The 27,865-nt window shown below is 34.6% G+C and overlaps 1 protein-coding gene across 3 annotated transcripts; it reads left to right on the top strand.

The window, feature by feature from the left end:
* The first annotated feature begins 278 nt into the window (after nt 1-278).
* On the top strand, nt 279-27,787 carry LOC139133953 (protein EFR3 homolog B-like). 3 transcript variants are annotated; one of them, XM_070700775.1, is made up of 22 exons: nt 279-449; nt 3,652-3,728; nt 4,990-5,117; nt 5,604-5,754; nt 7,379-7,500; nt 10,189-10,332; nt 10,768-10,917; nt 11,582-11,660; nt 13,482-13,617; nt 13,932-14,096; nt 15,557-15,686; nt 16,414-16,711; nt 17,179-17,340; nt 17,666-17,794; nt 18,093-18,169; nt 18,842-18,966; nt 19,570-19,658; nt 20,111-20,275; nt 20,627-20,676; nt 22,383-22,509; nt 23,509-26,227; nt 27,457-27,787. In XM_070700775.1, exons 1-20 carry the CDS (start codon nt 443-445, stop codon nt 22,501-22,503), a joined length of 2,505 nt encoding a protein of 834 aa, XP_070556876.1. In that variant the 5' UTR covers nt 279-442; the 3' UTR covers nt 22,504-22,509; nt 23,509-26,227; nt 27,457-27,787. The 3 variants fall into 3 exon arrangements, with proteins under 3 accessions (XP_070556876.1, XP_070556875.1, XP_070556874.1); XM_070700774.1 differs by having other exon boundaries at nt 282-449; nt 3,610-3,728; XM_070700773.1 differs by lacking the exon at nt 22,383-22,509 and having other exon boundaries at nt 284-449; nt 3,610-3,728.
* The last annotated feature ends 78 nt before the right edge of the window (nt 27,788-27,865 follow it).

The raw sequence follows: 27,865 nt of genomic DNA, 5'->3' as shown, positions 1-27,865 counted from the left end.
AAAAGTGCAATTAAAATTATTTCGCCATGCAGAAGAAGATGGATAAAAAGCAATTGATTTGCCGTATTAAATATTGCCTTGGGCCATGCGATGGCTTCTGTCGTGTTCGACTGTGATGTTGCTGGTGTGCCAAGGCACAGTTACGAGTGTAGTGATACATAGCGGCCGCCGCGTAGTATGCATAACCGTGTGCCAAGGCCGACAATAAGCAATCACCAAAATCCCAAAATCGGTCCTCGACTAAATTGTGAGGGCGCTATTACTCTGGGGTCAAAGGTAATACGCTTGCGAGAATGGCTTCCATGACATAGGACGATAATGATCAGCGTCGCCGGTTACGGCTAATATTTTGTATTTTGTTTGGCTTGTTCTGGAGATTTTGTGTTAACCACTGACAGTTGATGAAAGCTAGCTTTAGAGTTTATCCAGTAGATGGTCCAAGATGCCAGGCAAGTATCATAATATGTTTCAAAACCCAGTTTCTCCGTGTGAAATGAGCAACGTACTAAACACATCCTCCCATTTCAGACATCTCATTAGGGATGTGTAAATGGGAGTGGGACATGTCAAAATATTTCCCGGAGGAAGTATTTCTTCGCCAGTTTCTAGCGTATTAAGCTGCAAATTATTCTCTAGCTCAAGCTGTTTGAACGTTGTGATTGTAGAATGTCTGACGCTTAGATCGAACCGATGACGGTATGGAATGTACAATGATGCAGTAGAATCATCCGGCCTAAGGTATCGAACGAGAGCTGTACATCCCCCGTTTCCGTAGACAATCTGACTGTATCATGGCCCATGGATACTTTATCACTTGTGCGACGGATAGTAAATCAACAGATATAAATTGAAATTTCTGGAAGAAACCTAGACTTCCAGGGGAGATAACTTTCCAGGGTTAACTTCTACATTTTTATATTTATTTTGCTGATATTGCAAGTGCCAATATGTTTTGCCATATTTCAGTGAGTGGACTCTGTCTGCTATGAGTTGAATGATTAATAATTATGTTTTTTACCTTCTTTTTCATATAAAGCCAAGAATTGTTCCTTTGTGTCTTTATTTATTATCTATTTCATTTCTGTCTTACAATGCTACATCCTCTCATTATGCTTTCTCAGCTACAGCTAATCTTTATTTCTGCTTTTCATATAAATATGCATCAATATTCACTTTGTTTCTTTTCAATGTCTTTGTAATGTAATTATGTCAAGCAATGAATGCATGTATGCTCTATAAATGTTTTGCTAAATGCTTTGTGATATAATGTCAAGGTGGAAGTGTAAGTAGTTGCACCTAGCCAAAGAAAACTCACTGAGCGTGCTCATAAATATTACAACATAAAAAACCCATAATATTAGTATCCATATCAAGTTGTTCAAATTTCTGTGAAAAATGATTCTCGAGGTCATAACTATGACTAGCTTGGCATACAGGTCAGTATGTTGTAATGTCTATGCTTCAACTCACAGACCTGCATGAGGGGCTGTGCCACATAGTAACATACCATGACCTTTGACCTGTGCAATTAGGGAACTTTGAGGAGAATACTTTCAAATTTGCAAAGTTTGCTTTGTGATGCAAACAACCTTTCCAGAGTAATGTAATTTATTTGTGTCAAGAATAATGTTTCAACACATGGGAGATCTTCCTTTCGTGTCTAAATATTAAAATTATAAAAAGAACAGAATTTTGTAACCTTTCCAACAACTTTATTCAAATCTACGTCTTGGATGATCCATCCTATATATCCTGGATTTCATTCCTAATTTCATTGAAACAAATTGATTCTATGTTACTCAAACTTTGAACGTTTTATGCCCGAAAAAAAAATACTATTGGTTTTATCATCGAAACTTTGACCTCATTGAAACTTCAATGTACAAAGTTCTGTTTTATAGATACAGTATGACAGGCCCCATGTATACTCTCGTATTACCCCTATTATTTCACCCAATACCATCACTGTTTGGCCCAAACCCACTATTTACAATCATGATTTGTCGACTGTTTACTGGGAATTGGGGTGGACAGATTGAACAAATGGATTTGCTGATTACAGTTATGAAATCTCATTCATTCTAAATTGTAGGTCGTATAATGTTTTGTTGTACTCTATATCCATAGAATACTTGTATTGGATTAAATGCTGTGATGACCAGAGTGTAATTAGCATTAATTATTCACAGCATAGTCAGTACTTTTCTACTGACTACACTCTGAGTGAGTAATATTTAAATAACAAGAAATGCAAAACTGTACATGTAGAATTTGATCTTTCAAAGGAAAAGAAAATGTCAAAATCAGTTTTCAGAACTAGATGAAGGAAATAACTAATAAATTTTTTGAAATGTAATTATTTTTATATGATATGGTAGTTCTGCAGAAAGCATGAATATTGGACATTAATTGCTTGAATTTAAAGCCGTACATGTAGATGCTTAGCTTGATGACTGGTCGACATGTCTTACTCAGTGATATTTCCTGAACATTATCAATATTTTCACGTAAATTGAATATTATAAATTACTCAAGAAACCTGTCAAGTAGATGGCTAGAAATCCAAGCCTAATCATTCAATCTCCCAGCATAGATGTTTAACAACAGCTTTGTAAATAGTGGCAATAATCATAGACCCAGCTTGAATCGTGTAATGTCCTGACATGTGTGCATGTAATTTCAATAATAAAATTGGATAACATATCCTGGGGTAAAAATGTATGATAAATCACCTTTCAACCTAAGCTAATCAACTGACAAGCTCTTGAAGTAACCATATGATAATCAACCGACAAGCTCTTGAAGTAACCATATGATAGATTGCAGGCTAAATGATGTATCGGTAACATAGAGGGCCTGTTTTGATAATTGAAATCTAGTGGATGTAACGTAGGGTTCACTATTTTGAATGTTCCACAGATCCAAGTAAAATAATGCCATTCTTCTAACATGCAGTATACACAGTCATGCAAATACATATGTCAGTCCCTAAAACCCTTGGGGGCTAAATAACCGAATCACTAAACAGGGTTCTCTGCAAAGTGCAAGGCTACTTTGAAGCATGGGCCTCCTCTTTCTTTTTTTGTTTTATTGAGCAATCTATTCATAATTTTATTAACAAGCACACAGAGAATATATTTTCACACGAACGAATGTACAAACTATTCATTGTTATATAAATTGTCTCCCCTCTTTTTCTCCAAGCTATGGAGAACATCACTTCATACATCACGACTGAGTTAATACTGTCAAAATACATGTATATACAAAGTGGGTTTTTAAGGTGGTGTAGATACATATTCACATGTGAATAATGTATTCATAAGGGCTTTAAAGTGCATACAAAGTAATGTACTGACATTGGCTCAATAATTCATCCCTTAACATACTCATTCCAGTGGGTATACACGGATTGATAATGGATATACCATAACACACTCACACTATTTGGTATACATGTAAATGGGCTTCACAATGCATACTCACATAATTTGGTATACATGGATTGATAATGCATACCTTAACACACTCATAAATTCGGCTGTCATCATCTGTCATCTTGCTCTACATTCTCCGTGCATCTTTTCTTTTTCTCTTTCTTTCCTTCAGATAATAGACTCACATCATCTCTCACTACCTATGTACATGCAGGGTGTTGTAGCTGCGTCTCTGCGTTCAAGCCGCGATGGAAAAGATTGGTTGATAATATCTTTCCAGATGATCCTCAGGTACTCTCAGTTCTTGGACAAGAAACAGACATTTCAAAAAGCCAAAACTCTGTCAAAACACTGTGCAAGCAGTCTCTAATAAATGGAAGTTTTTCAAATGCTAAATTTAGGCATATTCACGGTAAAAATTTTGCAGTCATCATTTAATTAAAGATCATGAAACTGGAAATTCCGCAACTTTTCTAGCTTTCGGAATGAATTTTTTTTCACATTTCTCTCAGGGTCTGTCTGTGTATCAATGCTATGATTTACCGCAAAATGTTAACACAATTATTTGTGGTATTTGTTTTTAAGTTATTGGTTGTAGATTAGATTTTATGAAAAAATTTGATGAGTTTCACCATCATAGAAAGAAATAAAAGCAAAAAATCCTAGACAGATTTCTAGAATATGGAACGGCACTTTTACAAAGACAAATTTCAAAGATCAGGCTGAGGAAGAAAGATCAGGCTGAGGAAGAAATAAGAAAACAAAATTGTCAAATATATATTCATGCCCTATACAATAAAAGATTAAATTGTATACTTCATGTACGGAGACTCACATCTTGCTTGCAGGTACACAGTGTTTTGCAGGATTTTTAGCTTGAAAGGGGCTGATTTTTGACTTTGAACCTTAAATGTTGCCAATGAGTGGTATTAACCTTTTGAGCGCTGCAATTTTCCCACCAAAATTATAGTGTGCAACATTTTACCAATTTTGTGAATTTTTCTGTTATTTTTTGACAATTTTGGACCACATGAACATCACATTTTATTAGCTTCAGATTTTTATCAAAATTTTACCAAAAATTAGAAAACAAATTAACTGGTGTATATTTTGATATAGGTGACAAAACTTGACTTTGGTGCTCAAAGGGTTAATATTTTTACATCAATGTTGCAGTTCTTCATGACTTTTGAACTTCCTACACAATCAGAGGCATTACTGCAAAATGAAGAATGTGTTTTTGAGATTTAACCTCTGAATTATCAATGAATGTAAAGCCATTATTTGTTACAATTTTATTGCAACAACAATACAATTTTGCCTATGTCCTTGAAGAGATGGGCATTATGAATTTTGTGATAATCACAGAAAATTTTGTGTTAAACAAAGACTGTGTACGGCAGAGTGAGGTGATTAAAGGAAACAGGAACTATTTTATAATTTATACTTCCTGTATTCAAGTTTGTAGACAAACACTGTCAAAAGCCAAATGTTTGTGAACAAGAACTTGAAACCTCGATGTAAATCAATGTCAATACTTGACTTATACCAGGATGGGCTTATCAAAAATAACATGGAAAAGCTGACATTTTATGCCCTGTCATCGCCGGAAAAGCTGGATAGGATCGGTGTGTACCTGGCAAAGAAACTCAGCAGAGATGTGTCAAGACACAAACATGAGTAAGATTAATAAACATTCTTTTTCATGATAAATAAAATGTACTGGTTTCAAAAAACTACTCAAAGTAGCTCAGATTGTACTGTAGGGTAGAAGACATTCTAGCGATGTCTTTTGCATCTAATGTTACTTTGTTTTGTGAACAGGGTTTAGATGAATATGATGTTTTGTCAGTAGGTTTGTTTTACAAAAGGTACATGTACTGCAAAACAAAGTAACTCTAGAGGCTTGAAAAACAAAAATTACAAATTTTGAGTTTCTGCAAATTAGCTTGACACAGACCAAACTTATTGGCTATTTACTAGTTTTAGTGTGCTGTTTTGCATACCCAATAGGTACTCTTCCTTTGTGCCTGTAAAGAATGCAAATTACCATCTGTTAGAAAAGGTCTTGAAGATTCAGAAATTTGGTCAGGGGTTGTTACAAATGTCTCATCAGCATTTTGTACTCAGCACTTCATAATATCATAATTTTATGATTTTCACCAGGTATGTCTTCATTTCCATGGCTGCATTAGATCAGCTCTTGTTGGCTTGCCATGCACAGAGTGTTAATTTGTTTGTTGAAAGTTTCCTCAAAATGGTACAGAAGTTGTTGGAGTCCAATGAGCCAGAGTTACAAGTACAAGGAACACAATCGGTAAGTATATCACAGGTTAAAGGTCAGTTGGCTTCAGTATTTGCTGGTGTTGCTAGAGACAAAAAAAATAAGATGAACTGGTTAAACTTGAAAATCAGCAAAAGTAAAATTGGCAATGTAGAACCATTCTTTAATTAGAGGCATCAAAAATTTTATCATGAGCTTCAATATTCTGAAATTTAAGCGGGGTGCTGCACTCAACACAGCATATTTTGTTCAAAATCACATTAATTTTTGCAAACATTCATTCAATTTTAATTAATTTGTTAACCCAAGATTAATATATTGGTTGAGTTCACCCATAGACCTTCGTTTTTCTCAAGGGTCTATGGTTCACCTTTTAGCATGTCAAGCAGTCGTAAGCTGCGTGATAAAGAAGTGTTAATTTATGCAAATTCATGCAAATCATCCGATTTCGTGGCTTCTCTTTTCTCCCAATTTCAAGATTTCCAAAGAATTTAACTCCACTCTGGCTGGGTCAAATTTTCTGAAATTTTCACAATACAACTATTTTGTGTGGCAACACAGAAAATAGTAAAAAGGAAAATAGTATCAAGATTTTTACTGAAACTAATTTTTATCATTAATACCAAATTGAGTTTTTTACCCCAAATATACACCCCCTACATCCTTCAAGTAAACTACTGCAACCATACTAAACTTTAGAGTCTCTGCTTTTAGAAAATATATAGTATGAAGGGGTTTCCTTGTCATCTTAGATGAGAACTATTCCTTTGAAAAAAACTGTGTTGGTAAGATGCATCTCCACTTTAACTACACCATGTAAATGTCATATGAGAATAGATTTACCATTAGTGTAGATGCCTGGATAGATGATACATACTTTACCTTGTCAACCTATTCACAGTGTGTCTTTCCATAAAATATATTTACTCAAGAGAAATGTTTTATAGCAAATTGAATGGTATGTGTTACTATGGTGACAACATTTTTTTCCAAGTTCATATCTTCTAGATTTTTTTTTGACAAATTGAATGGTACCAGCAAACATGACATTCTTTAAACCAAATAAACATCTCCAGTCTGAATGTACACATTCAGTGTCGTACAATTGACAGAAATATAACATTTAGAAAGCTGTCCCTATAACTGCTATAACATACTTGTCTATATTGAACCGAGCCACACATTGTGAAAAGGTTGTTTCCGGATGACTTTTAAAGAGCTATACACTCACAGTTTTTGTTTTAAATTTACCGATGAATGATGTTTTCACCAGTTTATATTTTAGGCTGTGTTGGCATAAGTGAAAGGATTCTAAATGTACCGAAGAATAATTGGGGCACAATTCTAACTTCAAAGAGTCTGTGTTTGCCCAAGTAAAAGAATTTTACCAATGAATTCAATCACAATTCACAATTCAAATTTCAAAGTGTCTGTTTGTATATGTAAGTATAAGAATGCCCTATTTCAAGGTTTCTCCAACATTCATCAATATTTATAATTTTTGTGGTAAATTCTTGACACTTGGTGATAGCATGGCTTTGACTTTTCAAATCTAGTGAGATCTGCAAAGTGTGTGTAATTAAATATTTAGATACCTTTTTGTTTATTACATGCAGCTCATAAAATTTTTCAACATTTGCTTGTTCATATCTTGCAGTTTGTGAAATTTGCAAACATTGAGGAAGACACGGCATCGTATCACAGACGATATGATTTCTTTGTTTCAAAATTCAGTTCAATGTGTCATAACAACAATGAAAATGATACTTGGAGAGTCAGGTGAGTTGAAAGTCAATTCTTCTGTGTCAAATTTATGAGACAAAAAGTCTTTTATTTATGGTCTAAGCTTGAAAATGTACTTCTGTAAAAAACAGATCATGAAGCAAAAATTGTTGATGAACATTGATGTATGTTCTTTTGCATAGCTGTGGTATTTGTCACAGATACAAAGCAATGACTTGATTGTTAGCACAGCAAGCTGTTGAGTTTTCCAAACTGAAGGATTCACAGTGTGTCAGCTGTGAATAAACATCTCCGCAGTGGAACAAAAATCATTGTGTTGAAATGCTCTTTTGTGCAAATTCTGGATGTAAATAGGTCACAGTTTTGAATAGATTTAAAACTGTGACTACATATTTACATATTCTGGTTAAGAAACTGAACTTGGGCTATGATTTGCTGTTTGCATAAAAATGGAAATTCCAATAATTGTCACTTTTGTCTGAAAATATTTTTTCAGAGAATAAACTGAAAATATTTTAATTCACCTGGGTGTGTCAATAGTACCATCATAATGTAGTCAGTCAATAGTTTGCAGGTAACATCTTGTCTGAAAATTCAAAAACTAGTAAAAAATTTCAGCAAAATTTATTTCAATTTTTAGGTTGTGAACAAAAACAGATTAAAGTCAGATTAACTTACACTTCAATAACACTACATAAGATGAAAATGATTGTTGTGGTGTTGATTTTTTAATTTCTATTTTCAAAGCTTAGAGAAAGTATACCTCTTTATAGTAAAAAGCGATGTTAATATAATTTTCAGAAGCCTAAGTACAACTATAATTACTTTTTTCCATTTTTAAATGGAAATTAGGATTCATTATCAGTTTGTTTCCATAGTCAAGTAGAAATGTATTCTGTATCCAAGTTTTCCAGCGCCAAATTATTGAAAAATTGAAGATTGTCATTTAATGATGGGAGACTTTTCACTGTTGCTATTAAAGATACAAAAATATATATATTCTCAATATTAAAGCCCCACTACCTGTATATTTTAGCATTATTTTTATGTTTTTACTTTTAAACTAAAATTAGTTCTGAGAATGTACTAATTTAGGTGTGTGTATATACTTATTATTAACTACCCGCTGGGACTGTACGTGCAATTTTGAACAAATTAAATGTGTGCCCCCTCACTAAATTGTGCAGCCCGATGCGAAAAAGCAAAACCCATGGTTATGTGCATATCTGCACTGAAATCTTCTCATAAACTGCACAGAGTAGTCCAATGTAATACATAGGGGTGAATGTTTTCAACAGTGACATTCTATGTTCTGTTTCCTTTGTAATATTACCAGTTTTTGAAAATGGCGAGAAATCAATTAAATTTATGTGTCAAATTTTTCACAAAGGAATGGTTTCCTAATACAGCAAAGGCCCATATCTGAAGACAGCAATGACATAACCAGAAGAGAATAGGAAAATATTTTGAGGTCAACAAATTTCAACAGTTACAGCTAGAGGGCGTTTCAATATTAAGTGATAACAAATTCTGACATCCACAGTTACTAATTTGAATGATGAATGTTGAATGTTATCTGTCATTTGGTTATTATTAAGTTGTAATCATTTGATGATGAGAGATTCCTGTATGTACACTCATCACATGAGTCATGTATAATGATACCAAGGTTGATTTATAAACAGTGCTTGTATCGTCATGAAATAACATTGACTCTTACATTTTCTTTATTTCAAACAAAATTCAAATTTACAGATTTGTGTAAGGATGAATCACTTTTCCCACAATATTTTGCAGAATTCTGCAGTAGATTGTCTTGATATTTAATTTGCAGTTTCCTTCATTAATGTCAAACTTACCCCGTAAAAACATCAGAGCTCTACCAGAATTTGTCAGATATTCCTTCCCTGCTAGATTCTGTCACCATCAGGTGAAGTTAGGTAAATCCAGTCGGGCAGTACATGTCCCTTACCAAATAAGTTAACAGACTTGACCATTTGGAAATCTAAAAAAATACATAAAAATGATTTACATTGACGTGTGTTCCCAAGACACACATAAACATAGTGATTAACACTGACTGTAGTGACTTTGTAGTGATTTGTACTGACTTGACGTGATAGTGGCAGTGTTATGTCACAGTGGTATGTATCACCATGATCTTCTGGAAGCCATGATTTTTTAGCAGATTTTGAATGACTTGAACTGAAGATGATTAAGGTAGAATGTGCCTTAGGCACAAATATTTAAACTCACATTGTTATGTGATCTACAACTTGTGTGGGTTTGTTTTGAAGCTGTTGGAGAAAATAAAATTTCCACCCACTTATTTTAGTGAAATTAGAAAATTTAATTTTTCCCGTAAAGTTAACCCAGGGATGGTGGCCATTTTTAAATTTCAAATATCGGTAAATTTGAAGTAAACTGTTTCTCTGATACCAACGTTTGCTCAGTTACCCCTGATCCTTATTTTTGATTTGGAAAAAGAATGGTTTAAAGTTTCATCGAGGAAAGTTTGAGCAAAAGTTTGTTTCCCTTTCAAGGCACATGCTACCTGAAGGTTACTCGATAAGAAAAGATTATCAGATATAACGTGCAGCTGATTTATTTATGCAGGAGCTGTTTAAGCTCCAGGGTCCAGTTGCCGTGGTTACATGTCTTTCAAGCTTTAATAATGAAAGAATCTGAATTGAAAGCTGAAACTTATGGTCTTTTATTTTGCAGGCTGCGGTTGTCAGGGTTACGTGGTTTACAGGGTGTTGTCAGGAAGACGGTGACCGATGATTTACAAGTCAATATTTGGGAACAACAACACATGGATAAAATTGTTCCGTCACTTCTATTTAACATGCATGAAGGTCCAAGCAGGTAAGAAGATTATCAGGATTTGATCAAAAAATGTCAATTTTCTGTCTGAAAAATTCCTTTGAAAGTGTCTTTAGAAAGAACAGAATTGATGCACAGTAACTCTGTTTAGATCAAGATTGGCAATTACAAATAATTCCAGAACATCTCAGTGAAGTTGGTATTAAACATTTGTATTCAGTGTCAAAAAAACTATATTTGCGTATCAAAGCAAGTCATCCTGCCTCAACCGTGTCAAAAAACATGAAAGAATTGAAATCTAAAGAATGCACAATCCTTTTATCCCTTCACTTCATGAATACAAAAATCTCCTGACATAAAAAGAAAAAGATTTACCCCCTGACAAAGTATCGTGAAAAGCAAAAATATGTTTTGTTCAAAAAAAGATATTTTGTTGAAAATATGAAAAAAGTAAAACATTGATATTATTTTGTTCAGTTCATCATCAAGTCAGCAAGATCATCAGAATCTTGCCAAGCAACCTGAAGAGGATGGACATCCAAGCTCTGTGGCAGAAACCTGTCTACGTGATCTGACTTGTAGAGCAGCTTTTGGAAACATCAAGTCAGTTCTGAAACCAGTCTTAAGGTCTGTATTTCCCTCAAGGAAGTGAAAGTCAATGTAAGAAAAACTGACATTGATTCTTAGTAATGCAGACAAGAATTCACTGAAATTGATTTCTCGTATGGTTGTTGTTCAACAAGGTGTGTTTCAATAATGATTTGTCCAATGTAGTACTGTAATTTTAATTAAAATTTCAATGCACATAGTGGTGAACACAATTGTAGATCCCTTACTAATCCCTTTCCTTAAATTTAGCTGAATGTCTCTTTTATGCTATTACATTTTTGTGAGAAATTCAGATGAACTACCAAATTAAGACTGTTTGTGAGCATTTAGGAAATGAGTTCTCAAATATACATAGAACTGGTAGAATATATTTTAATTGGCAAGGTTGGTGTACTTTTGACAGTAAGTAATTATTTTGTTAACTTTAATCTGTTGTTGGAAAAGCACTCACAGTAAAGCATGGTGTTTGGATAAGGTTGACGTCGACAAAAATTAAATTTTATTGGTTTCTGTCGTATCATGGGTGGTACAAAAAGTGTCACAAAAGTTTAGGATAAGTGTTGTTTGCATCAAGATCAGCTCTGCTCAAAATGTTGACATCAGCAAAGGAGACAATACTTAAACCCAAACTGTTAATATTGTATATATTTCCTTGCCTGATAATTATTTTATATATTTACAGTCATTTAGATCTGCATGATCTCTGGGTACCGAGTACTTTTGCTGTAAGATGTTTTAAAATCATCATGTACTCAATTCAGGTGAGTTTTGTCTCTCTGTCTTCATGAACTGAAGGGTAACAATAAATTCAGTGTATATTTCAAACAGAATTGTAGTGACATGTACTGCAGGAATAATTCAACATCAACAATATGCCAAGAAAATATGCTTTTAGAATGACAGTCAGATTTACTATGAGAAATCAAGCCTGAATATGAATATATTGAAATTGGTACTGTCAGAATTACTGTCAGTGATTGTGTAACTGTTGGTATTACTGTCAATTACTAATAGACTACTGTCATTACTGTCGTTACTGTCATTGCTGTTATTGTAATTGAAACTACTGTCATTACTGTCAATGATATCAAAACTACTGTCATTACTGTCAATGACATCAATCCACTGTCATTACTGTCAATGACATCAAAACTACTGTCATTACTGTCAATGACATCAAAACTACTGTCATTGCTGTCAATGACATAAAAACTACTGTCAGTACTGTCAGTGATATCAAAAGTGCTATCATTACTGTCAATGACATCAAAACTACTGTCATTGCTGTCAATGACATCAAAACTACTGTCATTACTGTCAATGACATCAAAACTACTGTCATTACTGTCAATGACATCAAACTACTGTCATTACTGTCAATGACATCAAAACTACTGTCATTACTGTCAATGACATCAAAACTACTGTCATTACTGTCAATGACATCAAAACTACTGTCATTACTGTCAACGACATCAAAACTACTGTCATTACTGTCAATGACATTTTAACTACTATCATTGCTGTCAATGACATCAATCCACTGTCATTACTGTCAATGACATAAAAACTACTGTCATTACTGTCAATGACATAAAAACTTGTCATTGTTGTCAGTGTCATTGAAACTACTGTCATTTAACTGTCAATGACTTTTAAACTGCTGCATTACTGTCAATGACATCTAAACTATTGACATTACTGTCAATCACATTTAAACTATTGACATTACTGTCAATGACATCAAAACTACAGTCATTGCAGTCAATGACATTTAAACTATTGACATTACGGTCAATGACATCAAAATTACTGTGATTGTTGTCCATGACATTTAAACTACTGTCATGCTGTCAGTGACATTTAAACTTCTGTTATTACTGTCAATGACATTAGAACTACTGTCATTGCTCTCAATAACATCAAAACCATTTTCATTACTGTCAATGACACCAAAACTACTGTCATTTCTGTCATTGACATAAAAAATACTGTCATTGCTGTCAATGATATTTAAACTTCTGTCATTCCTGTCAATGACATCAAAACTACTGTCATTGCTATTGATGACATTTAAACCACTGTCATTACTGTCAATGACATCAAAACTACTGTCATTACTGTCAATGACATCAAAACTACAGTTATTGCAGTCAATGACATTTAAACTATTGTCATTACTGTCAATGACATCAAAACTGCAGTCATTGCTGTAAATGACATTTAAACTACTCACAGAATGACAACTAATAAATGAGGAGCATTAAGGTTACAATCATTGCAACGATTATCATTACAATGATCTTGAGAATTGATATACTGACAGTTCCTGTGAGAAATAGAATCAGAATCAGAATAATCACAGAAATTCCTGTCAAAATTATCCACATGGTTGTCGTAAGAATTGTCAGAAATGCTGCAGAATATAACAATTACTTTCAAAATGACTTCCAGAATATCAAGACTTCCTATGAGCATTAATTTCAAAGTAACAGTGAGGACATGGCAAGTACCAAGTTGAAGCTATTTCACTATTATAGTAACTAAACATCAAATAGATAAACCATGATCTCTCCACATAGGCTCAGTATTCATATGTGGCCGTACATATGTTGTTGAATCACTTGGATGAAAACACCAAGAATTCTCCAGAAATCAAACAAAGTATTGTAGAAGTCTTAGCAGAGTGTGTTGCCATAGCAGCAGATGGATCCATTGGTAAGTAGCGGTACATACCAAACCAGACTGTTTTGGTAAATTAGTTTGTCTTGAAATTTCTTAACATAGGCAGCATGGACAACGTGTATTGTAAAACTCATTAACTGGAATTATTCATGCATTTCTATGCCTTAGTAGCTCCGCTAAGAAATATAAGTTATCCATAAAACCACTCTGTAGTTTATCTTCCATTGCCTTTGACTACAAGAAAGAAACAGAAATTGATGATGATCTGGAAAATTCACAGAAATACAAGTGAGTTATTTCTGCTTCTGAGACAGTATTTCCAATCTTGCATTGTTTTGTCATTACAGGGCCATCTGTACTGGAAGTGTTCAACACATTACTGCGGCATCTGAGATTATCTGTGGATGCTAGACTGTCACAGAGAAGAGCTTCTAAAGCTCCGATGAAAAGAGCAAGTTACTTAGATGAAGAACAACACACAAGATTTGAAGACGCCATCATCAATACTATCGGTAAATTGTTACTATGTATCCTATGTTTGTGTATTCACGATCAAGACATTTCACTGATGTTATTTCCATAGTGACCTATCTCCATAGCAATGTCCACATTCTATTTTTCAGCTATGAAAATTGTCAGCTGAAGGAAATTTTACAACAGCAACATTCAATGCAAAAACTTGTGGCATACTTCTTCATGTGTGAGTTCACAAGGTTTCTGCATTAGATGGGCAAGTCATTGAATTAGTCACTGAGGGCGCTATTCTCAAGCTCACCTTTCAGAGGCATGATTGCTACCATTCTTGTACAGCTTCTTTCAAATTTTGACAACATGTATTTAACTCACTTGAATATCTGAAATGCTGGATAAAATTTTTAAGAACTGCACACCAGTATTTTAGCTTTAAAAATCTGTCCTTGTAACACAGTCAACTAAGGGAGCGTTCAGTTTTTACGGCCTGGGGGGGGGGGCGGCAAAATCTTGTCGCCGGTGTTCAAAAAAATATAGACCCCCCCTGCATTTTTTGTGAAAAAAAGATGACCCCCCCTTTGTCAGACGAAAAAAATTGATGACCCCCCTGAAAAATAACCAAAACCCATATGTCAAATTTACCCGCATGGTTTGGATTTGAACTCCGGTACGCGGCGCACTTTATTCGTGTAGCAGAGATGCCAGTGCACAAACTTCTCAGCCACATCCATTGAAACGTCTGTTAATTAGGACGACTGTAAGGCAATTTTTAACTTCATTTCCATAGACAACTCATGTCCATGGACATTGTATAAAGTAAACTTTATTGGAGTGGTTCGCCAAAGGCAGCCCTCCGGTTAAGAGGGTCATGGGCCATTACGTAAAGTCAACTTTATTCTAGTGGGTCACCAAAGGTGGCACGCCGGTAAAGAGGGTCGATCATGGCTATTGCATAAAGTAGACTTTACTGGACAGGGCTGCTGAAGGCGCGCAGCAATTACCATTATTCAGTGCGTGATCCCAGGGGTCCCTCAAAAATGTTTCTAATACAAGCCGCGGCTTCAATTGGGAATTTTACGGTAAGATTGCCATGGGGTATTACATAAAGTCAATTTATTGTAGTGGGCCGCCGCAGGCGGCCCGCCGGTAAAGAGGGTCAATCATGGCCATTGCATGAAGTAAACCTAATTGGAGTGGGCCGCCAAAGGCGTCTGCCCGTTAAGAGGGTCATGGGTAATACATAATGTATATTTATTGTAGTGGGCCGCCGAAGGCGGCCCGCCGGTAAAGAGGGTCGATCATGGCCATTGCATAAAGTGAACTTTATTGTTGGTATTATGTTTTTGAAAATGTGGTGACCCCCCCTTTCCTACCAGTGAAAAAGCGATGACCCCCCTTTGCGGATTCCAAAATTACGATGACCCCCCCTAGATTTTGCCCCCCCCCCCAACCCGGGCCGTAAAAACTGAACGGTCCCTAAATATATGTTTCCATTCCACAGGTACCTTTGCAACCATTTTACCAGATTACCAGAAGATTGAAATCATGATGTTTATCATGGGTAAAATACCACTGCCAACACAGTATGAGCATTCTGACCAAGATTCTTATCCAATACCAAGTGTCAATGGGTAATTCTCGTTCTGTTATGCAGGCAGGCTGACTACATGTAGTTCACGTTTTACTCATTGAGAAAGTGATATGATGGCAGTGTGTAACTTATAAATGCATGACGATCAGACAGTGTAAAATTTGATCTTATATAGAGAAAACTGTAAAAGCCAAAGTTTTAGTAAAAAATTCCATTGTTAATTTCAATGGCTACCACAAAAGGAATATCACCCTTGAGTGGTAGCATACAACAAATCATATATCATCGTATATATGTTGACAATAAAGATGTTCCAGAGTACAGTTTAGACATCCAGATAGTTTCAATCACAGCACAGAATTTGTGAATTGAGGGTGTACAACAAGGAGAAGGTCGTTTCAAAGTTGTACAACAACAATAAATGTACTGGTGTAGACTATATATTATGACTACTGTAGATGACAGAAAATGTTTTCAGTGAATTCATAGATGAGTTCAATGATGCAGTCATTAATTGTGTCTGTCCATATGTCTGTCTATGTTTCAATAGAGTTCCATTGAAGAAGCATAACCCTTTTCACAGAATGTATGGTTTATGATCAGAGTTTACTAGAAATTTCATTTGAACATAATTCAGTAAACGGTTAAAAACATCAGGCGATGCAAAAATTCAATTTTGATCATAACAGAGGTTATGCAGAATTGAAACTTTGAATGTACCACGGACCAACAGAAATAAAAAAAAACGGTGTTTGTTCTTGTTACAGGGAAGGTGATTTGCTTCTTCAGAACATGCTGTTGAAAAGTTTACTAGAAGTCGGAACAAAATACACCACGGTTTCCATGGCAACAACCTTTCCAATATCATTTTTGGAACCACTGTTGGCCATATCTGTGGTGGCAGATGCAGGAGTTAGGTTGTTGGTGCAATATATCCTCCACACACTGATTGACCGGCATGAAAATGTTGAGAAGTTAAAAGTGATTACAATGCCAAAGGATATCAGTCAACTAGATCTGAGAGTTGAGAAGTCATCAAGACAAGATATCCTGTTTATGAAGAAGGTTTGTCATTCACTGACATTTGAATGTAACTTTTGATGATATTTTCTATCTTTTTGGTTCTAAAAACAAAAACATTTTGATATTCTCCTACTTGGTATGTTTTAACCCGTTTACAGCTGTAATTTTCCCACCAAATTTTTAATGCAATATTTTATCAATTTTTGTTAACTTTTCTGTAAGTTTTTTCATAACTTTAGACCAAATGGATATCACATTTCATCACATATCAAACTTTTGGAAAAAATCAGAAAAAGATTGACTTTGATATATTTTATAAAGGTGACAAAAATAGACTTTGGCGCTCAAAGGGTTTTAATACACAGTATTTCCTTTGCCATCACAACATATTAGATCATGTATATCAGAAATATCAAGTCATGTTATATGGGAAATAGGAGATTTAGAAGATAATCAATCATATATATGGCTTGTAGATGTCCAAATTATTTTGTGTATTTCTCTCACAGAATGGTGGACAACTTAATTGGTACTTGTATGAGAACATGAGACTCAGCGATAATGAGCGAGATAATTTTGAAGCTCTATATTGTACGTTAGCTTTACTGTGTATTGAACTTGGTGGTGAAGAAGTATTGGTTGAACTTGTCAGACTTACACTAGCATTACAGGTAATTATCAATGTGGATTATGTCATGACAAAATTAATTCAGAATTCTGTTGTATTTTCACATGCCTTTATATTTTCACAAACTGCAGTGGTCAAGATGGGGAAAAAATCATATCCTTTTGAAAAACAAGTCCGTTTGGTTGTTGTAGATGTTTCTCTTTACTGTCCAGAAACCATTAATGCTGACACAATGATAGTACAGAAAAGTCTATAGGTCTCACTGGTAAAATGATACTGTGTAAGTCTTCTATTGAATTTGCCATATTTTTTGCCTCTGATATAAATCATGATCAAATAATTGTTGTTTGATAATTAATATTTGACAGGAGTTGGCACGTACAGATGCCAAGTTGAGCATACCTCATCAGTGTGCTATACATGCAGTGGTTGCAACTTACCTTAATCTGATCAGCCAGCTTACAGCTATCCCATCATTCTGTCAACACACACAACAGGTAAGTATACAGATTTACCTTGTTCTGATCAGCCAGCTTGCAGCTATCCCATCATTCTGTCAACACACACCACAGGTAGGCATAGACATTTACCTGAATCTGATCTTTCAAATGACAGCTATCCCATCATTCCCTCAATAAACATAACAGAAAAGTATAGACATTTACCCGATTCTGATCAGCCAGCAGGCAACTATCCCATCATTCTGTAGACAGTGTTAGTAGTGTGAGCTTTCTTTTCTTTTTTTGTGCTGCCTCTTTTGATAGGTTTAAAATAGCAATGTGTCTGAATTTGCAGATTATAGAAGAAAGAAGAAAACACGCTCCATACTTGTTGCCAGATGTTGTATTTGATGAGAAAACATCAACGGAAAGGTGAGGAATAAACACATAGCAGTAAAACATTCAACTGTTGCTGTCTGCGATAACATTTGTAGTCTGTCTAATATTAATTCAATTCTGTTCATCCAAATCTTGCATTTTTATCTGAAAAATGAACACCTTTTTTATCAAACCTTGTCAATATGATGTTGATCTGTATTGTTGATGATGTACTTGAATCCCTGCAAGGAATAGGGGACCAGTAATTTTAGCAGAATTAGGATGAGGGTCATCTTTGGCAAGAGAAAATCAAGTTCATGGGTCATTTTGGGAAATGTTGCCAAGGGTGTAGGAATCATTTTCAGAAACTTGGTCAAACAAGGCAAAACACCCCCTGAATAAAACTGACCAGTCCCTAGTCTCTATGCTGTAATGAAAGAAAATTACCCGATGTTTGTAAACATTGATATGCCTGTAGTACACTGTGTACATTAAAGTTTTAAACATTCAAAGAGCCTCTTCGCAAGCAACAATGTTTTTTTGCTCAACATGAGATACTTATTGAGATACTTATATGAGATATTTGTATTCTGTATAACTCCTTAACTTAATCTGTTATTAAGGCCATTGATGGAAAGGTACACATTTATTGTACTCCCTAGGTCAGTGATGAAAGATCTATGCTAATGACTGTCATATTTTTGATATGTTGCTTCTTAAATACAGTTACCCAAGTAACCTGCAAGTTGAAGATTCTTTACTTTTCCAGCAAGCTGTGATCAGTGAAGTGTTACACAGCACAGGGCATGATATCTCTCGACTTAATACTCCGTATGTACACAGACCATCAGGTAAGTGTGTGTAATGATGAAGACAGTAATTATACTGATTCAAAATCCCATATAGTGGTCATGGTCATACACTTAGTTGCATACTCACATTCAGTAAATGTAATACAACAGACCGTTGACAAAAAAAATAATCAGTTTAAGAAAAGGAAGGTATATGAACACAAAGTTACAAGATCAGGAAGTGATGTCTGGTGTTTTTATGAGGGTAGTCACTTGTACCTGCCATATTTCAATATACCAGTCATTATAGCAGTAGGATACGTTGTGCAGACAAAATCTCCAATGATGTTGTCTGACATGTTTTCACCAAATGATAGGTTTTCACTCAGTAGACAGCAAACATTCTACCTATTTGATTAACAGTTACTCTTATTATATTCAATAAATTAAAAAATATTATTGGCATGAGAGATTTATAAATAATGGACCAATTTGTCAGAAAAGTAAATTTGCCATAATACACTTCTAATTGTTAAGTCAGATGATTGGTTTTCAGGAAACCTGTTTCAAGTTTAATTCAGTTTTCAAAGTAATTGTTTATAGATGTGAAAGCAAACATGTGCCTAATTGGTCTGTGAATTTACCTTCGGTTGATTTTGACAGGAATTGAATATCGTCAACAAACTGACATTGACGCAGCATCAGCCAACATTGAAATTGAATCTGTCAGCTCGTCTCCATCTGGCACCAGAGTAAGTCATGGAGAATTGCATGTATTGCTTTTCTATCATAAAAATATGCATTGATTGTACTTAAAAATATGCATTGATTGTACTTAAAAATATGCTGCATCTGAGAAAAAAATGGCAGCTTTTTACACAGAGTAAAAGAATTACTTTTATGGCTTTTCGATCATTCATTACACTCACTTAGAAATTTCCTTTTTCTTAAAAAGTGATTTTTACCTGTCAAACAGATTTGCATTCTTGATTTTTCTATTATTACAAGATATGTTTGTATCAAATAAAACATTACCACCTTTCCTTACGATGTAATTTTACTTGTTTGACTAAGTCGAATAGATTTGCAATTTTGAACTTATCCATCATTCCAATTACATAGATGCATGTATGTACATGTATTCTCATTGTACTGACTTCATAATTTTATTGCAAGATGACCTTTTTTCACATTTTTTTTCTAGAAACATGCTGAAGAGCAGATCACGTTTGAATCATTGAAACGAGCATTGCAATCACCAACCAGTGAACAAGATCAACAAGAAATAGAGAGAGAAAAGAGACAGGAAATACTGGAACATTTCAAGTCAAGTACTTTGGATGAAATTGCTGCCGTATCTGAACAGAGGGTGAGATTTTGTAATCTGTGATATTAGATATATAAAATGTTAAACCTCTTGATAGGTTTAACTGTAATTAGTTGACTGATTTCAAATAAACCAACCATCTAGATCTTTTATCACAATATTGAACACGCAGTTGAAATTTTACATTATTTTCTCGATTAGTAGAAAGTCTGCAAATCAAAGACATAGTTCAGGAATTAGTGATGAGCCATCAACATCTTAGCAGTACCTATTTTGTTAAAATGTCGTTTGTATTTGTTCAAGATGTGTGCATCCTTTTATTAAGTTGTTCAGAGAAACAATTGGTCTCACTACAGTCCACATCATTTTCGTTTCATGTGTTCACCATTTCAGACACAAAAAATGCAAAGCAGGTTGAATGAAATCCTGGACAAACTCAGCAGGTTAGTAACATTCCAGAGTAGAGTACTATATGTACGTGTGTTGATGTCAGAGGTCATGACCCATCAAAAGTGTGTGGGGTCATGACCTGGTGCAGTGTCAGAGGTCATGACCCATTGAACCCAAAAGCACAATTCTCTACATATTGACAGTTGATGGTGAACAATGGTAGACTCTTACCAGTCATTGACCAATGTGAATCATGCTATATTCAGTCACAGACCTTTGATAGGATTGATCCGGTGTGAACTCTCAGTTGGTTACTTCTAAATCATGAACACATGCTCTGTAGACTGTAATTTTTGGTGGATATGAGATAAAACCAACTACTGATGAACTGGTCAAATCTCATGATATACCTACCTGTCTACGAGGATGATTAATCGCTTCATTATCACTTGGAAGATTAGCCAACATTACATGTAAGTTATCAATGCTTCCAACATAACAACATTGATATTACTGACCAATTCAATAGTGTGAGATATGTGACAATGGATATTTTGGTCCAGATAAGGAAATTTGCCATTCAGTTTGCCCGACAGACCAGTAAATATTGATGGACTTGTAAAATAAGCAATATGTGTTAGACAGCTCCAGCCTGCAAACCATAATCTTTTGACTGGACTGGTGAGCCTATGTATACAATGTGGATTTCCTCACCTCTGTAACTGTCTTTGATTTATATGACAAATTGTTTGAGTAAAACCTGATCACTGACATTCCATGATTTAATATATATGACTGATTTGCACTCAGATCTATCCAATATGTTTGGACCATAGATTATCAAAACAGACACATTGTAAATAAAACGCATTCCTTCTGACTCCAAACCCTGCCTAACGATAAGTTTGGGAGTGTACAAGTCTTGCAAATACAAAAATAATTTGAACTTTTCCCGAAAAAGAAATTACTGAAATAGGTGTGTGGAAGTGAAACAGCTGATGGGTCCTTGAACAGTAAAACACTGCAAGACAAAATGAATGACTGTCAACATATACATAAATTTCCATGGCACAATCGTAACTCACAGATAATGGGAATTTGTGCGCGGTAACAGAAGAAGAGCTAAATTACTCCCCTCTGAAGGCAATGAGTTTTGTTTGTCATACATGTGTTTTAATGATCAACGACCCCTTACATGGATATGCACATTACCAAAATGAATGTTTACTTTCCATGAGTAAGGATGTTTCAACTTGAAATGGAACATGGTATCTTCTAACATTCTTATCACAATAAGACTTGGTTGACCTGTTCATGACCCTTGACTTGATTGACCTATAATTTGACTGACCTGTTCATGACTCTCGATTTGATTGAACTGTTCATGACCCTTGACCTGTTCATGACCCTTAGTTTGATTGACCTGTTCATGACCCTTGACTTGACTTGACTGACACATTACTCTGTATCTGAATTACTACAAAGGATAAAGTACCCCATAAGAACTGGCTGCTGATGTTTGAATCAAAGATAATGACCCACAAATGTGTCATAATTCATTGTTTTAATAGATCAATAAATACATTGTACATTTCTTCATTTTGGAAATATCATTTTATTCTATACTCTCATATGTTATCCATAACTATGCTATTAACACATCTACTTTTATCAAATAAATTAACTGTCCATAAATAACGGTTCATATTGTGATTAAACTATTATTATTTATTTTTCTTTTTTTCAACGTAACTTCCAGACCTGGTTCTACAACACCACCTCGCAGTCCACCAGTGCTTACCCCATTGTCATCACCATCACAACCTGTACAGTCCGTTCCTCTTTATGAAATGACATTTCCAGAATTACTCGTTTATTGAGCACAGGTGAATATCTCCATGGTAACCAGTAATTTGGGTCACAATCCTAGATATTCCCATTTCATATCGTCATAGCTACATCACTATAGCAAATAAGTTAAATTGCTGATACTTCTGTTCAATTATTGGCTGTACATTTCACCTTAAGGGGATTTTAGGCTCAGTCTATCATCCAAATATCTATTTCCATGAAATTTTTCATAACATTCCCATGGAATTACTGATGCATGCCCAGCATACGTGATATAGAGATTGGTATACAATATTTTAGAGACGCAAACACTGTCATAGTAACTCAGATGCATTTATACTTCAGTGGATAATAGCTGCTCTGTGATTGGTCGGTTAATGTCAGCTGACCTAATTTACATAGCTGTAACACTGCTTTCAATTCAGTGTTTATCAGGTAGAGCTGCAGGCCTTCAAACCATTGTCAATATCAAAGCAATTACAGCTTTTAATCAAACCCGGGAAGTCTCATCTTTTCCCTCAATATACTCCCACATTATGAAAGCAATCACAAACCAATTTTGTAATTTAAGTGGACAAAACATTCCTTCAATATTCAATCATTATTTCACTCTGTACATATACAATTAGAGTTCGATGAAAGATGAAGCAGAATAGAGTCCAACAAAGACAGCAAGTGCCAACAGTTTACCAATACAATGGTTTCTAGGCCTGTCTGTAGAGTAGCAATTGTTTACATGTAAATATTTGTGAAATACCGTTTGTTTTCCCAGCACTTTCTGTCCCTCTGCTACTCTTACTAACAATCTGTCTTGTAACTTTAATTCCTAAAATACGTATTGATAGGGAAACATTCCTATAAATGTTTTCTAGATTTAATGGTTGTAGGTACACTATTTTTAAAGATAATGACGATGAAATAGTCATCAATATCTCTTGTCATAAAATAATACATTATGTAAATCATGTTCACTGTCTGGTCTTACATCCTTCTAATATAGATTTCAAAATTTTCTGTTATTTTTTTCTCACTAGTGAGTTTTCAATCTACAGCAGTAATGATTTTGAACTGTTTTTCACTTGGCTGACAGAAGATGAAAGCCGTGACATCGATACAGACCATCATTGGATAGCGCCTTACTCTAAACTGAATTACCAAACAGAATCAGAATCACAACCCTTGATATTTTGGGATGACATAGAAAGTGACACGTACTTTTAACCCTGTAACCCCCATTTCCTTATGTAGTGGTCCAAGTTTGCCATTCAAAACAAAAGGATTGGACTAAACCATTGGTAATCAAAGGGTTAAAGTTTTACATTTGTCTTGTTGGATGTTTTCACTGTCTTGTTAACTTGAAAATGTGGAAAGTTGATGAAGGTGAAATTTGTCCAACAAGGAGAAATAAAACTTCAGGGTTTTCAAACTAAACAAACAGTAAAATAACGTCTATAAACGGACATATTTGTCACAAAAATACAACAATAAAATACTTTTTAACAATTTTTGAAACAACAATGCCTGAAATCAATGTATTTTAATAAAAATTGGTCTTACACCTGCCTCAAAAGAAAACGGTATTAACTATGTACAGGAGTACTTAAATCTAAGTACCTTTAATACCACTTTGCTATGTTACTGAATCATAAAGTGTGAGTTGGTCGACAATATTTTCAATATGGCTAATTTCTTCAAGTACAGAACAAGACCACAGAAGCCAAAGTAAAGATTTAGGTAATACAGGAATTTTGTACCAGAAATGGTAAAAGTTGAGAAGATGCATAACTTTAGCTAGTTTCATGAACAAACAAGAACTTTTGGCTGTGAAAGTGACTGTATTAGTGTTATTTGTAGTGCCAAGGCTGTAGATAATATGTGACATATGACTAAGATTATTTAGGGCAGGCATAAACTAGCCAATCATGAGGCTGAATTCATGTCAAGCATGTGATATCCAGGTATGTTACAGGCAGTTCCAAGAAACGCAAGCTTTTGATTGGTCTCATTAAACAGCTTGCAAATGCCACTCAAACCAATGCACTGAGTTACAGAGACTGTAGCAGCTGTAGGTAACCACGGTGTGTTGCAGGAGAGGATCTTGCAGTTTACAGTAGGGTAGAAATAAGAAATTTCCAGCTGAACAAAAAGCATAAGTGATTATCAGATAAGTTGATGCTAAGATTGTAAAATGACTGTCAAAAAGTAGAATTCTATAAGAAAACTGTACCTTGAAATATATATTGCTTTGTGTATATATTGGCCTGAACAACAATAACTTTGTGCTGGACGAGTTCTGTAGTTTACACTGGAATTGTTGCCTTGAGCAATGTATGTTGAAAACAGTTTACAGCATATTTACCTATATTGATAATGTAATATTATTGAAAAATTAACAGAGTACATAATGGAAAATGATATTCACTTGATAAAGAAACGATAATTATATGGCATCAAATAAATAAAACAGATTATTTTGTCAAAATTATGATATTATCCATTAGATATGTCCTATATTTGATGTGTGCTATTCAAACAATAAAATCAATTCAAATAGTTCATAACTTCAAATGCAATTTGTTCATTAAATGAAAGTTTTGAAGTGTTTACGGTTTTGTGTCCACATGTAGTGTTCAAGCAAGGGGTGGCCAGTGTTTGTCATATTAAAACAACAATTTTTTCACCAACCACCAATACAATATGCTCAGTTTTAATATTCTGAACTGTCACAAAGAAGAGTGACACAAGTTAGTTATGAAAAGTAACAGGTTTGAAAGCAAATCAATTATTTCCCATCTTTTTTGCCTGTTTTTACCGGTAATTTATTGAGCTTTTTACTTTTTTCATTGTTGTTTCCATTCAATAAGACTTTGCAACACAGCTGTGAAGTTTAAAAAATGCAATATTACATCAGCTTACATTGCCAAAGTCAGATGTGTGTTGTCCTAACTTAGATTTTTCATTTATTAAAACCGTGGACAGGAAATATTTGAAGGTACTGTAAATGTAGATATGAATTATTTTATTTGTTAGGATAGTTTTCTTGAAAGTGGTCACGCTGTGCAATGCAACATATTCTAATAATTCATGGATTAAGAGAGGGGAACACCGAACAGATAAATTTTAATGGTTTTGTTAATTTAATTCAGGCTGTGGAATCAGCAATTGTATTTCAACACTGTTTTGTGTGCAATCTGCTGTGTGGATTTTATTTAAGAATGGTTTGAAAGAAATGTGTAACATTATGGATGTCTTGAGTAGTGTTGTGTGTTTTTTTGCAATGTTTAAATCAATGAGATGATTTTGATTCTGATCTCCAGGTAGGTATGGTATGTGTAAGACAAAGAAAAAAAGCATTTGTGTCTGGTTCCTCACATTGGCCAAAAGTGATGCAGTCATGTGATTTTCTCTATTTTAATTTCCTTTTTCACAACTACAATTATGTGTTTTGAGCTGAGATTACAGCAACGGTTTGTGTTTTTTGCACTGATGGTAAATTACACTCTCTTTTTTTTGAAGGGATGTCGTACGACGGAACAGTGACTCCACACATAGTCTCTTATTTTTTCTGACATGATAATATGAATCATTTAGGATGTTTGCCACCTGTTTTTAGAAATTATGGCATGGATTTTGTTGAGCTTGTAAAAATAAGAAAAAAGACATGACATGCTTGTCTGAAAGCGATGTGAATAATGACCAGAAACAAATCTTTTGTGGGCCTTTAATTATTTATTGATGAATTGGAAGTGTGAAGCTAGGGGACTGGTCAGTTTCTTTGGCCTGGGGGGGGGGGCGGTGGAGTCATGAGGGGTCACCCTGTTTTTGACTTTGGTGATGGGGGGGGTCACCATGTTTTTGAAATGCCAAATAGGGGGGGTCAGTGTGTTTTTGAATTTCGACACAGGCTCATCATTGCCTAAAATGCATCGTGTCAGCCACAAATTTCATCCAGTTGCATTTTTCGGCGCGCCCTTTGGGCGCATGACTTTAATAATCAGACATATTTTCAGCACGCCCAACTTTAACATATCAGGCATACATATATCAGAGATATATGTATGTTCAATATTTTTCAGCGTGCTCTTCAAGCGCATTACTTTAATATATCAGACATTTTTCAGCACACCCTTCCTGTGCATTACTTTAATATATAAGACATATATCAGAGATATCAGGATGTTTCATATTTTTCTCCGCGCCCTTCGGGCGCCATACTTTAATAAATCAGAGATATATGCCAGAGATATCTTGATGTTTGCTAAGTGAAAGTGTACTATTATGAAATCTGCATTTCATATGAAAAGCATGACAAATTCCCGATACTTTTCTGTTCTCTCTATGAGAATTCAGTATGAGAAAGCAACATGCACAAATATCGATGTTACAAGAAAAGGTCATCTCAGACTCTGCACACATCAGATTTGGCTAAAATGCCTCTCTATGGTTCCTCAGGAGATTTAATTGGATGGCTGGCAAGTCTTAACACCCATCAAAGTTTTTGATTTACTGCTTTTTCCTGTTTGATATTAATGATTGACATCCATTTCTGTACAACAGTTCAGGACATCTGGTTAAGCATAGAAAGTGTGAAATACATTCACAGCTCATTCAAAATGTACTGTATTCAAACTTTAAGATTGACACTTTGAAATTCCTATCTTACAACTGACATGCCAACAATTTCATTAAAACACAGAATGACTTAAAATATAAATGTATGTAAAATATAATATATTTATTATATATATATATATATATATATATATATATATATGTATATATATATATATACATATATATATATATATTACAGTATTATATTATTACATATTACAGTTGTCGTGGGGGGGGGTCACCCTGTTTTCAAAATTTGGAATAGGGGGGGTCACCCTGTTTTCAAAATTTGGAATAGGGGGGTCAGCCACTTTTTGACGTCGGCACAAAATAATCCACCAGCCCCCCAGGCCGAGGAAACTGACCAGTCCCTAATGCTATGAATTTGTCTAGTGTTCAGTCAAGAGAGCAGTTATTTTGTAAAAGCAGAATATGAAACACAGCTAATGATACTCTGCTTGGTTTCACTCTTCACTAGCCTCATTACACAGTGCTGTAATATAATGCTACTATGTTGAAATGGATAACCCATGTGATGGATAAAAACACTTTTAGTGTTTGTGTATTTTGCTTTTAGGGAAGTATATTTGCAATGTATTTTTAAGATAGATGTTTTCAAGTCAGTTGGAACAAATGAATATCGCTCATGTTTGAAATTAGTCGAATAAATATTACACACGTAGTGCTATTTTAAATTCAGATCATTAACTCTTCATTCTAGGTACTTTCATTGATATCAATTAGCCCGGTGGAAATAGTACAAAATAATGTGTTCCA

This window comes from Ptychodera flava, chromosome 5, assembly GCF_041260155.1.
Source record: "Ptychodera flava strain L36383 chromosome 5, AS_Pfla_20210202, whole genome shotgun sequence".
Lineage (NCBI taxonomy): Eukaryota > Metazoa > Hemichordata > Enteropneusta > Ptychoderidae > Ptychodera > Ptychodera flava.
Note: the sequence above shows the minus strand (reverse complement) of the source record. Positions and strands in the feature narration are given on the sequence as shown.